General features: G+C 51.1%; 1 protein-coding gene across 1 annotated transcript; it reads left to right on the forward strand.

Annotated features, from left to right (window-relative positions):
- Positions 1-9065: 9065 nt before the first annotated feature.
- LOC109768026 (uncharacterized) lies at positions 9066-12786 on the forward strand. The gene is made up of 6 exons (XM_020326757.4): positions 9066-9807; positions 11044-11714; positions 11787-11999; positions 12117-12209; positions 12288-12407; positions 12520-12786. Exons 1-6 carry the CDS (start codon positions 9801-9803, stop codon positions 12544-12546), a joined length of 1131 nt encoding a protein of 376 aa, XP_020182346.1. The 5' UTR covers positions 9066-9800; the 3' UTR covers positions 12547-12786.
- Positions 12787-13302: the final 516 nt, after the last annotated feature.

The following is a 13302-nucleotide window of genomic DNA, read 5'->3' on the forward strand; positions in this document are numbered from 1 at the left end:
AAGCTTGCATCGACGTAACCACTTACGACGAGCTCTTTGTCACCTCCATAAACGAGAAACATATCCTTAGTCCTTTTCAGGTATTTCAGGATGTTCTTGACCGCTGTCCAGTGATCCACTCCTGGGTTACTGTACCTCCCTGCTAAACTAATAGCAAGGCACACATCAGGTCTGGTACATAGCATTGCATACATGATAGAGCCTATGGCTGAAGCATAGGGAACATCTTTCATTTTCTCTCTATCTTCTGCAGTGGTCAGGCATTGAGTCTTACTCAACTTCACACCTTGTAACACAGGCAAGAACCCTTTCTTTGCTTGATCCATTTTGAACTTTATAGTACCTGTAGAGCACCTTTATAATAACCCAGTTACGTTGTGACGTTTGGTAGCACACAAAGTGTTCCTCCGGTAAACGGGAGTTGCATAATCTCCAAGTCATAGGAACATGTATAAGTCATGAAGAAAGCAATAGCAACATAATAAACGGTCAAGTGCTAAGCTAACGAAATGGGTCAAGTCAATCACATCATTCTCCTAATGATGTGATCCCGTTAATCAAATGACAACTCTTTGTCTATGGCTAGGAAACATAACCATCTTTGATCAACGAGCTAATCAAGTAGAGGCATACTAGTGACACTCTGTTTGTCTATGTATTCACACATGTATCATGTTTCCGGTTAATACAATTCTAGCATGAATAATAAACATTTATCATGATATAAGGAAATAAATAATAACTTTATTATTGCCTCTAGGGCATATTTCCTTCACCCTGACCCCCTCCTCCCGACCCAGCCTCGCGCCGTCTCCCTGGGCGACGGCCGGGGCGGCTCGCCCCCTCCATCCTCCCCCCTCCCGCGCCGCCGGAGGGTGCCCCCGGATCTGGCTGGGTGGTTTCGGCGGTGGCGAAACTTCCTTTCCCCCGCGTGCAGCGCCCTTGCCGGGGCAGGGCTCGGCAGGCGGCGGTCCGGCGTCCTAGCAGCGGGGCCGGCGGCTGGCGCGGTGGTGACGCTGCCACTTGGCGGTGGGGTGGCCTGGTGGCGCTGGGTGGCCGGCGGCGCGACCCCGACCCAGATTTGGGCCCTTAGGGGCCCATCTGGGTCCTAGCGGGCCGACGCTGGCGTGGCGTCGCTGCCTCCGGCGCGGTGAAGTGGAGGAGCGGCTCGGACAGGGAGCGGCGACGCCGACAGCATGCCTTCTGCAGCGCGACGACGGGAGCTTTACGGGCATTTCAGGGCCTGGCTGGGCCTGGCATGCTCCTGTTTTTGCATTCGGTCGGATCCTGTCGGTGACGGTGGAGGTTGGGCCCTCCCGCGTGCTGACGGTGTTGCTGCTCCGAGTCCCGGCTTCTCTTCTTCGCTGTGCAGGTCCCACTTCGCGGTGCCGTGGTGAGACAACGTGGGAGACTCAAGTTCCGTGTTGGCGCAAGGTGGTGGATGGTATGGTGGCGTGCTCCAGAATGCTCGGGGTGATGGTTGGGATCGGGAGAAATCCATGTCAGCCTGGCCGACTCCGACGCGGTGACACCTGAGGGTGTCGCCGGACCTTCCTGGAGGGTGTTGGGTGCCACCCTTCCTTTCTCCTCGCCGCATACCAGGGGAAACCCTCGCAGTAGCGTCGTCATCGCCGCGTTCCTTTTTGGAGGTGTTGTGTGGTATCGACGCTTCGGAGTCGAAGCTTGGTGGAAGTTCCCCGGTGGGCGCAACGGTCGCGAGTCTTCTTTATTTTTGTTGATCCGCCGTTGTCGACATTTGTTTCTTTTGTATTTTCTCTTTTGTTTCTTTTGGGCATGCCTGTGGTGCTTCCGTCCCAACACTTATTGTTGGTTCTATCGATGATGGTTGATTTTTAATACAAAACGGGGGGAAACCTATTGGCCAGTGCTACAAATCAACCGGCTGATGCCAGGAAGATTTAAGCCGCCTTGCTGGCCGTTTGATCAGTCCCGCCACACCGTCGGATCTCTCCTCTCAGCTGGTTTGAATGGTCAACGCCAACACAATCTCTTCCTCACATCGCACAACCGCAGCACTGCATCGGAGCCCAGGTAGCCGCCGGCGACGCTTCACTGCGGTGATAACATCGGTGCGGCGGCGCTCCATCGCAGCACTGGACGCCGCCGGAGATGCTCCATTGAAACACAGCCGCTCTGGTGATGCTTCAGTGCAACTCCGGCGGCCACCGGCGAAGCTCCATTGCAGCAGTGGTGGCCCCCGGCTTAGCTCATTGTAGCACTGGACGGCTCTCGACGGAGCTTCATAGCAACACCGGCGGCTCCCCCACCGAAGCTCCATCGGCGGCGACGTTTCATTGCAACCCCAGCAGAGCTTCAACAATCCGGCGGTGCTTCATTGCATCTCAAGCAGTCCCGACGATGTCCCACTGTAGCGACGTGGCCTGGCGGAGCTCCATGGCAGCACCGGCGACTCGCGGAGGTGTTGCCGGCGCACACGCCCTTGCAACAGTGATGGCGTCGTGGTTGGTGTTGCCTTTGCAGCACCCTGGCAGTGGCATCCCTCTCCCTCTTTTCAGCACTGACCGGCGACACTCGGCAACACGGACCACATCAACGGCCACGGTGTTGAGCATGCCGACGCCTCGCAACATCAATCCACACTAGTGATGGCAGCCATATGCTTCACTGCAGCGCCACCGCCGGCGGGGCAGTGCTCCACCGCATCACCCCGATGGCCACTGCATGCTTCATTGTAGTGCCATCGCAGCACCCCGACGACCGCCGCAGACTTCACGGCAGCACCCCGACGACCGCCGCAAGCTTCACTGCAACGCCACCGCCGGCGTGGTGGTGCTCCATCACGGCACCGACTACCCATCGTAGCTCCATCTCAACACTTGACGCCGCGCCGACGACTTCACTGCAGCACTCCCCTCTGCATCAGCGAGATCCACGAGCATCGGTGCGACGGCGAGACGCCAGTTGCCGAAGCGGAGAAGCTGGGTGCAAGATCCACGAGCGGAGGGAGGTAGGGGATGAAGCATAGAAGAAAAAACGTGTGGTCGTGTGAAAGGATAAGGAGAAGTGGAGAGCGGTGCGTGGGGCCTAGCGTGACGCATGTCGAGCGGAGGGAGCGGTTTACGCGACGAAGAAATCATCCGGCTGAAAACAAACGTTTCCCAAACCTATTTCGGCCGCGACTACCAGGGTTGATGCGTGTCCAGTGATGTGTTTTACTCTTGCAGGAGAGAAAAATCGTACCCATAGCATGGCCCATGTTAACTTTGAAACTCCCGACCCGGTGCGAGGCCACGCCGACATCTCCGATGTTAGCACGACACTAGTATTACTCTCAGAATATGGTGGGGGTTCACAAGATCTGAAGATTACAAGCACCAAGGTGCTGAATTGGAGATGAGGGGAAAAGGAACTAGGGTTCTAAGGTAGTAGGTAGCCGCCGCCGTGCCGTGCCTTGATCGATCTTCGATACCCCTCAGGGTTGCCAGCTTCTCCCTTTATCCCTCCTGTGTTGCGTTCACCCACTGGCTGCCACTCACTCTTGGGTTGGGTTTCTTGATCCTCTCTGCTGGGCCTTGGGCCGTCTCCTCGTCGGGCTCGGTAGTTGGTTGGGCTGATGGGCTGGTGCTGTCAGGGGTGCTAACACCCTCCCCTGCTTGAGTTGCGGCTTGTCCCCAAGCCGCTGCGCACGGGAAACGCGGATGAAGCTCATCTCTGTCTTCCCAAGTTGGCTTGATGGAATCGCCGGACCAGCGCACCAACACTTGAGCCACCACTTTGTTCGCTTTAGTATTCATGCGACTGTCAAGCACTTCCACGGGAATCGCAAACTGGTTAGTATCAGCAGGCAAAACAGAGGAAACAGACACACCTGGCTTGATGGCTTTGTGAAGTTGCGAAACGTGGAACACGGGGTGGATCTTTGAATGCTCAGGCAATCCCACTCTGTATGCTACCTGCCCAATCCGGTCTTGCACCAAGAAGGGCCCGAAGTAGCGGAAAGACAGTTTGTGACAGGCGCGAGGAGCTACTGAACTCTGAACATACGGCTGAAGCTTGATATAAACCGAGTCACCAATGTCAAAGCTGCGTTCAGATCGGTTCTTATCAGCTTGATGTTTCATTCTTGTTTGAGCTCGCAGTAAGTGCTGACGGATTAAAGCTTGCATTTCCACCCTCTCGGAGAGCCAGGCATTCAGATCGGTGACAGGAGTAGCCGAAGCTGCCTCAATCCCCCAGTGTCGTGGTTCGTGACCATAAAGAACGAAGAAGGGGGTTTTCCCATGAGCGCTGTGGTAACTGGTGTTAAACCAATATTCAGCGAGGGGCAGCCAAGAACTCCATTTTTTTGGGCAGGCATGGACAAAACACCGGAGGAAAGTCTCCAGGCACTGATTGGTACGCTCGGTTTGCCCATCAGTTGCAGGATGGTAAGGAGTACTCATTCTCAGTGTCATGTTGGTCAGGCGAAAGAGCTCCTTCCAAAATCTGCTAGTGAAGATGGGGTCACGGTCCGACAAAATTGAGTCAGGCAAGCCGTGCAATCTGTAAACTTGATCAACATAAGCAGTAGCCACTTGAGATGCAGAGAATGGGTGTGTCAAGGCCAGAAAATGACTGTACTTGGAGAATTTGTCGACGACCACCAAAATACAATTGGCTCGCCCAGATTGAGGCAATCCCTCGATGAAGTCCATGGACACCATTTGCCAGGCACGCGCAGGGACTGGCAAGGGTTCCAACAGTCCGGGGTACTTGCAGCGCTCTGGCTTGGCTTGTTGGCATACCTCGCAGGCCTGTACAAATTCAGTGACGAGCCGCTTCATACGTGGCCATGCGCAAACTGTTTTCAAGCGCTGATATGTTGCAGGGGCCCCGGAGTGGCCACCAATCGCCGACTGATGCCCCGCGATCATCATACGCTGCTGCATTTGGCTATTGCGCCCAATCCAAATTCGCCCTTGGTAACGCAAGAGGCCATCTTCCAAAGAAAATTGCTGGTGTGATTGGGGGTTAGCATGTATCTCCTTAATGATTTTGAGGGTAGGTGCATCCTGGGCATATCCAGCTTTCACCTCCTCGAGCCACTCGGGTTGACAGAGGGAGATAGCATAAAGCTCATCAGTTTCTGAGATTGGCCGACGAGAAAGAGCATCAGCAGCCCCATTGTCGACTCCTTTCCGGTAGCGCAATCTGTAGCGAAGACCCAATAGCTTGGTGAAAGCTTTCTGCTGCCAAGGGGTGTGCAAGCGTTGATCTTCCAAATGAACTAAGCTGCGTTGGTCAGTTTTGATGATGAACTCTGCTGTCTGGAGGTACTGCCGCCAATGTTCAACTGCTAATAAAATAGCCAACAATTCCTTCTCATATGTAGAAAGCCCCTTATTGCGAGGACCGAGAGGCTTACTCAGAAATGCCAAGGGATGACCGTCTTGTTGCAAAATAGCTCCAACGCCAAGATCACTAGCATCGGTCTCAAGGACAAACTGCTTCGAGAAGTCTGGCAGGGCAAGGACAGGAGCTGTTACCAATGCAGTTTTCAAGGTCTCAAACGACGTTGTGCACTCACTCGTCCACACAAAAGGGATGTTTTTCTTCAAAAGATGTGTCAACAGCTTTGCTATAATACCATAATGGCGAACAAATTTGCGGTAGTAACCGGAAAGGCCCAAGAATTGCCTTAGCTGTTTGACATTGATGGGAAGAGGCCACTGTTGCACTTGCTTGATTTTATCAGGTTCTGTGGAAACCCCTTGTTCACTGATGACAAATCCCAGATAGGAGAGTTCTCGTTGAGCGAAAAAGCATTTGGAAGCTTTGATCTACCATTGGTCATTGCGCAAGAGTTGTAAGACTTCTCGAAGATGCTTGACATGGTCAGTAAAGGTCTTGGAGAAGACGAGAATGTCGTCGAAAAACACCAGAACGCAGATACGCGATACCGGTTTCAGCGTGTGATTCATAGCTCCTTGAAAGGTTGCTGGGCCCCCTGCCACTCCAAATGGCAAGACCTTGAACTCGTAGTGACCAGAGTGAGTTTGAAAAGCAGTCTTGAATTCTTCTCCTTCTGCCAATCTGATTTGATGGTAACCGGAACGGAGATCTAACTTCGAGAACCAGCTAGCTCCTGATAGTTCATCGAGTAATTCATCAATGATTGAATAGGGAATTTTGGAGTGACGGTCAGCGCATTTAACTTGCGATAGTCAATGCACAAACGCCATTGGCCGTCTTTCTTGCGCACCAGAATTGCCGGAGAAGCAAAGGGACTATTGGAGTGTTGGATGATGCCCGAAGCTAGCAGCTCTTCGACTTGACGCTCAATTTCATTTTTGGTGTCTGGTGAGTGCCGATACGGACGGATATTGATTGGTTGAGCCCCTGGAAGGAGTGGGATCCGGTGGTCGCAAGCTCTACGAGGTGGAAGGCCCTGGGGGGTGGCAAACACATCAGAAAACTCTTCCAAAATGTGCTGAATTTCAACTGGCACTGATGATGTATCAGCAAACTGTTGTGCTTGTTTGTGCTGATCAGGAGTAGCACAGAGGTACACAAGATGATCCACTTCGCCCTGGACACACATGTGCTGCAGTTCTTCAGCAGATATTTGAGGGCATTTGTTTTCAGAGAATTTGTGCCCTTGTAACTGAATCGGGGTAGAAGCCGAGGGAATTGTCACCGTTTTGTTGATCCAATCAATGTGTGGATTCAAAGCTTCCAGCCAGTCCATTCCCACAATCACATCAAAACCTCCCAAAGGCAACACTTTAAAAGAGGTGGCAAACTGATGCCCTTGTACTGTCCACTGACATTCAGTTAATTCTTGCTCACACCGCAGCTCTGCTCCGTTTGCAACCTTCACGCGAGCTGCTTTGGGCAATTGTTGTAATCCCAGCAAGCCCTCGGCACAACGTGAGTTGATGAAGGACGCTGAGCTGCCCGAGTCAATCAACACTTCCACAGCTTGATCCTGGATTAATGCGCTAAACTGCAGTAGTTTGGAAGAGTCATTCCCGTTGAATGCTTGCAAAGATACTGCATAAACTGTTTCTTCAGTGGAATCCGGACCAACACTCGTCTCTCCGTCTGTGTTTTGTTCAATCCCCATGAAATCCATTAATTCCTCCAACACATGCATCTGGATTGTGGTTGGAAAAGTGTGGTCACGCCCCCAACGCTCGCCACACTTGAGGCATAATCCCCTGGCTCTTCTGTATGCACGGAGAGTGTTCAGCGGGTTTGTTTCTTGTGGTGCTTGCCTCTGTTGTTCAACCGGTGCCGCACGGGCCGCTTCGAGGCCACGGCGATCCGCTGCGACTGGTGCTGTAGGAGGACGAGGTTGGTGGAGGGGCACTGCCTGAAGAGGTAGGCGAGGCGCTGGCCGTAAAACTTGTTCAGGGGGACGAAACTGCTCCGGCCTTCCCCCGTCATGCACTTCCTCCTGGACCAATGCAAGGGCACAGGCCGTGTCCAAGTCTGGAGGCCGCTGCACCATGATCGCAGCGCGCAAGTCCGCCCTCAGGCCGCCGATGAACCGTGTCAAAAAGTAGAAAGGATGAACCTCGTCAGAATAAGATAATAACTGGTTCATCAAATGTTCAAAGCGATCAATGTAATCCTGTACTGAACTATGTTGTTTGATGGCAAAAAATTGTCTAATAAGGAGCTGATGGCGATCACGCCCAAAACGGGTTGATAAAACATTGCATAGCCCCTCCCAATCTAAGCATAACACTTTCTTACGAACTGATTGCAACCAGACTGCTGTCGTAGAAAAATTCAGTCTAGCCATTTGCACCCAAACTGACTCTGGGATCCCATAGATGGTGAAGTATTGTTCGCAGAGATCTTTCCACAATAGTGGGTTCTCTCCATCGAACACAGGAAAAGGCATGGAAGGTGGACTGGGAGCATTTGAGGCAAAAAATGGTGCTAAATTCTCTGAACCCCCAGCCGGTGACAGAGTGTTGGTGACAGCAGGTAACTGAAGCCGGGAATTGACCATACCGTTGGCCGGAGGGGCCGACGGGCTGACGAGCACCCCGTCGACCGCCGACCGTGGAGGTGATGCAGTGCCGAGGCCATCGGCCCGAGGAGGAAGACGCGCCGGGGATCCGTCCGAAGACGAATTGTTCTTCCGTGCCAACAGATCGGTGTGATCTGTTGCCGACGCCTCCTCTGCGTCGTTTCCCTTGTCGCCCGCGCGCTGCTTCTTGAGTAAGTCGACTGCCTCCTGCAGATCGGCGATCTGCGAGTCGATCGCAGGTCTCCATGACGCGAACTCGGCAGCGACGGAAGACTTGATGTCCTCCTTCCACTCCGCCCGCAGCTCCTTGAAGAACTCCTTGAGGTCGCCCTTGGTGACGGGCTCCTGGTCCTTCTGCATCCTCTCCGCTCGCTGCTGTCGCGTTTCGATGATGGACGCCGCCAGGACGGAAACAAAATTGGGCGCTGGGCTCTGAGTACCAAGTGTTAGCACGGCACTAGTATTACTCTCAGAATATGGTGGGGGTTCACAAGATCTGAAGATTACAAGCACCAAGGTGCCGAATTGGAGATGAGGGGAAAAGGAACTAGGGTTCTAAGGTAGTAGGTAGCCGCCGCCGTGCCTTGATCGATCTTCGATACCCCTCAGGGTTGCCAGCTTCTCCCTTTATCCCTCCTGTGTTGCGTTCACCCACTGGCTGCCACTCACTCTTGGGTTGGGTTTCTTGATCCTCTCTGCTGGGCCTTGAGCCGTCTCCTCGTCGGGCTCGGTAGTTGGTTGGGCTGATGGGCTGGTGCTGTCAGGGGTGCTAACATCCGACCTGCCGCTGCTCGAACACGGACCACGAGATCGCCGGCGGCCACGGCTTCCTGGCCGCCATCGACACGTTCCGGCACAGGGTTGGGGGCGCCAACTGCTTCCTCTTCGCCTCGCCCGAGTACATCTACTCCATTCAAGGTACACGGCAGATGACTGTAGCTCCCTGCACCCGTAAGCCGTAACGATCGAGCGCAACTGTTGCCGAGTCTCGGGTGTTTTCTGTGTGCTGAGACGCACCGGGTTTTCAATTCTGAAGTGAAATCTATCTGTGCGCAATGCAGGCCCTCTCAAGAACGCGCTGGATGCAACTGTTCGACAGGAGTTTTTTTGCTTGCTGAAAAGAGTCTGAAACCCGCAACGTTTCCGCGCTTGTGAAGTCAAATATACTATGTGTGCAGGCCCTCTGAAGAACGCGTTGGACTCGGGGTTGCGGCCGCCGAATCTGTGGGCGGGCCGGCGCCATCATGAGCGCGTCGGGGAAGTCCGGCGGCAAGCAGTCCGCGTACCACATCCGACCGGTCCGGGTGTTCCTGGACATCCACTTCATCAACAAGCCGGAGAGGTTCGTCTCGTCTCGTTTCATCGTCAGGTTCTTGAATCTTCATCAGTTTCAGATTCATGGGATACCCACGCGAACAAATCTGTGCGTTTTATTGCTGCGAATCCATGTACACACTTTGTTGCTGGATCTGTTACGAGCACTAGCGATGTGTTCCCACTTCCCAAGGCCCTGAGGTCTGCTGGCACCTGCCGCCATTGGTAGTGGCGGCAGGGCATAGGCCGTCAGCTGCGCTTTAAAGGGACATGACAACGGGAGAGCGAGGACGGTGCCGATCTCTTCTTCCCCTCTTGTGCGCTGCGCCTCTATCTTCTCCCTCCTCCCTCCCTCTCTCTCCCTCCGGGAGAAGTAGAAGAACAGTACTTCGCAGTTTTTGAGCTCGATTTTCGGTATTTAGAGGCCGATTCAGGAGTTGTAGCAGTTGAAGAAAAGATAGATCAAGACAAGAGCTACAATATGCCTGGTATTATTTCTGCATCCATGCTATCTGCCGTGATTTCGATGAAATGTTCTAGTAGTACTGTTTTAGGAAGTAGATTACTGCTTTGGAGACATTTTGGAGCATTTGGAGTTGGATTTTTTGTTTGAGGTAATTGAAGAAGTTGTAGATCAAGTCAATACCTATGAAACACACCGTTTTTTTTCATTCATGGTGTAGTTCAGTTGTTTCATTAACTTGTAATTACGCATGTAATGTCGTCTTACCCCTTTAACTAGTGTTTTCCCAAGAAGTTCTGGACCATTCAGAGTTGGTATCTTAACATGAAGTAGTTGAAGATATCATAGATCGACATTAACTCTTTCTGATGCGTTTTCTTTATTTTGGCATCTTGGATGTTATTTAGTTCATTCGCAAAAAGAAGAAGATAATATTTAGTTGTTTTATTAGGACTAATTAGTTAATTATGTGTTGTTTAGACGCCACCCTTTTTGTGGACATTTCCAAGGTCCTAGACATTGTTATCTCGTATGCCATGTGTAGTACTAATTTATTAATTTAGGCAAACATTGTAACCCATAGCTGTTTTATAAATATATTGTCGATTTTAAGTTATTTTGGAGCGTTTGGGGTTGGATTTTTTGTGTAAAGTAATTGAAGAAGTTGTAGATCAAGTTAAGACCTATGAAACGTACCCTTTTTTGGAGGGTGTGTGTGTGTGGGGGTGGGGGGGGGGGGGGGGGGGGCATTCAAGGTGTACTTCAGTTGTTTCATTAACTTAAAATTACGTATGTAATGTCGTATTAGCCCTTTAATTAGTATTTTCCAAAGAAGTTCTGGGCCATTTAGAGTTGGAATCTTGGCATGAAGTAGTTGGAGATATCCTAGATCAACATTACCTCTTTCAAATGCATTTTTTTTCATTTTGACATGTGAGATGTTGTTTTAGTGTTTCAATTAAGGACTAACTAGCTAATTATGTGTTGTTTAGGGGCCGCTTTTATTTCATATTTCCAAGGTTATAGATATTGCTCTCATATACCATGTGTAGTAGTAGTTTACTAATTTAGGCAAATGTTAGCAAATAATAATGTTTTTGGTGCATGCTATTTGTTCTATTTAGATTTTATTATTTTCTAATTAGATCAATGATGTGGGTTGTTAAAGAGTTATCGTATTTTCTTCCGAGTTAGTAGCGTGTGGAGTATTGAATTGATGATCTGTTAGTAACTTTGTGTGCGTAAATATGGTGATGGGTAGGTACAATGGAAAAATTGTTGATGTTTTATGGTGACATCATACGTGACGGCCCTTTCGGGGTTGATGTCTCGAGGTGCAGAAGTAAGAGAGTTTTTGTGAAAGACATGGTCAACACAGGGTTCATGGACGTTAAAAGGTGCATCCAAGCCGAGTTTGGTCCTGAGACGGTTGGAAAGAATATGGTTGTCAAAGCTTTCGTCATCGTCGGTAGGGTTGATGGGACCCCTGCCCGTTGGGGCTTGAGGCAGGTGAACGGCGACCTATCTTGGGGTAGTTACATGAGGTTTGCAACCACACCTGGTAACTCTATGTATGGACGGCCAATGGTTTATGTGCGGTTTGTTGATGCTGGTGTGCTCCGGTTAACTACCACTGGAGGCGCTCACACCCAATCAGTGGCGCCGATGGGGGGCAATCATGTCCGTGAAGAAGGTGTGGTGGTTCCAACCGTGAATCCCGGACCATATCCGTCGGTAGTCGTTGACCACAACGAATCCGCGGAGGTACTGTCAGACGAGCTAGATCATGGCGATTATGCCAGTGGATCATCAGATGATAGCGACGACGAGGAAGGAGGTGATCCTTCTCAGCCTCTTGCCATTCAGCAGAGGGCTGTGGTGCCCTCAACGGAGAGATGGACGGATAGTGACATAGCCCGTCATGATGCCATGGTACTACCATTTCTGATCATCTTGCAATTTTCACCACTAATTCGTTGACATAACAATGTCGGCTTCACGCAGATTAGAGACATGCGGGGGCTCCTTGAGATTGTGTTGGAAGGCCTTCGGATGGTACCCCCTCTACCACATAGCGAAAAGGCAATATTAATACGAATTTATGAACGTGTCAAGGAGTTTATTGAGCTCTGCAGTCGCGCTCGAATTAATGGCATTGTATGGTCGGCACTACCAGGCAGGGCGCGTCCAAGCCTCACCACTTCAATGGATCATGAGGTATATTTGCAAATTCATCGTATCTAACACTTGGTACTATGCGTGCGTGTGTGTGTGTGTGTGTGTGTGTGTGTGTGTGTGTGTGTGTGTGATATGTTTTGTTGTGAACCGTGACAGACCGGGACGCGCCAGGACTCAGTGCTATTGCGTGTGCCAGCCAGCACTCCCTTGCAGCGCTCTCAGTTCGGCGGTTCACAGCCAGAACGTCAGGTGAAGCTCACACTAATTTACTTACATTCACAGTGATTACATGTCCGATCGATTCAGTAACGATTGAATTGGATACAGTTCGGCTCCGGAGCGATGGAGGTAGACAATCCATCCCCCGATACCAGCCCTGGTAGAGGACCTACAGGGCAATGCTCGTACGATCAAGGCCAGGGTTCTGACGGCGATGAATCCACAGATGTACGAACTAAAATCGAAATAAATACAGCCATTCAACAATTTTCACACTATTTCGTAGTAGTACTGATTGTTAGCTTCCTAATCATACACATCCTACTCCTGAAATGTGTAGGAAGAAGAGTGTGATGGCCTTGATTAATCGGATCTTCTTCACATGGCGGACGTTCAGCGGGATGTGCATACCCTTCACAGTAGCACGAGCAGCCCCGAGGATCTCCTACTAGTACCCTGGAACTTCGCAGGGCCGTGTGGCTCCTTGATCCGTGGACAATATAACCTGCACTACGAATATTTCAGAGCTTGTTAAGCTACCAAGTACCTTCGATTTCAACTCCATAATCGTTTTTACGTCCGATTTGTCGAGATCTCCCCGGTTAAATTGCCTCTCTTGTAGTCCCTGTATCACTGACAGATTTATCCGTACTGTTGCTCGTCCACGTCCGCGTCACGTTTAGCATGCGATGGCGTGCACCTGTTGTTGTTCTACGATTGGGCAGCACGCATTGCAGGGACGCATGCGCGCTGTCTCGGCGAAAGCGATAATGTGTGTCCGTCCCTGTCCACCCACGTTCATCTTGCATGCATGTTCCAGAATCCAGATCCATTCTGAGATATAATGTCATAGGCCAAAAGCCATGAGCAGAAAATAAACCGTGCAAAGCTCAAAGCACAGCCTGTGGAAGAACTCCGGGTCTTATTTAGTCGGTGATCAGAGGCACAACACGGCACGGAGGACTTCTTGCTTACAGTCTTTGCATTATACGGATACAAAGTACTAGCACGTTTGTACACTTAATACAGATTAGCCAGCGGAGGTACAGTGGACGGGACGGGAGCTCTCCTCGAACTTAGGAGTAGATAATACTGAGTAGTAGCTAGGGTCCAGGGATCACAT

This window comes from Aegilops tauschii, chromosome 3, assembly GCF_002575655.3.
Source record: "Aegilops tauschii subsp. strangulata cultivar AL8/78 chromosome 3, Aet v6.0, whole genome shotgun sequence".
Classification (NCBI taxonomy): domain Eukaryota; kingdom Viridiplantae; phylum Streptophyta; class Magnoliopsida; order Poales; family Poaceae; genus Aegilops; species Aegilops tauschii.

What these genes read in the sequence shown, in the direction of transcription:
- LOC109768026 (XM_020326757.4), top strand. An exon ending in CCACTTCAATGGATCATGAG is followed by an intron (nt 12,000 to 12,116) that starts GTATATTTGCAA and finishes GAACCGTGACAG; the next exon opens with ACCGGGACGCGCCAGGACTC. An exon ending in GTTCACAGCCAGAACGTCAG is followed by an intron (nt 12,210 to 12,287) that starts GTGAAGCTCACA and finishes AATTGGATACAG; the next exon opens with TTCGGCTCCGGAGCGATGGA.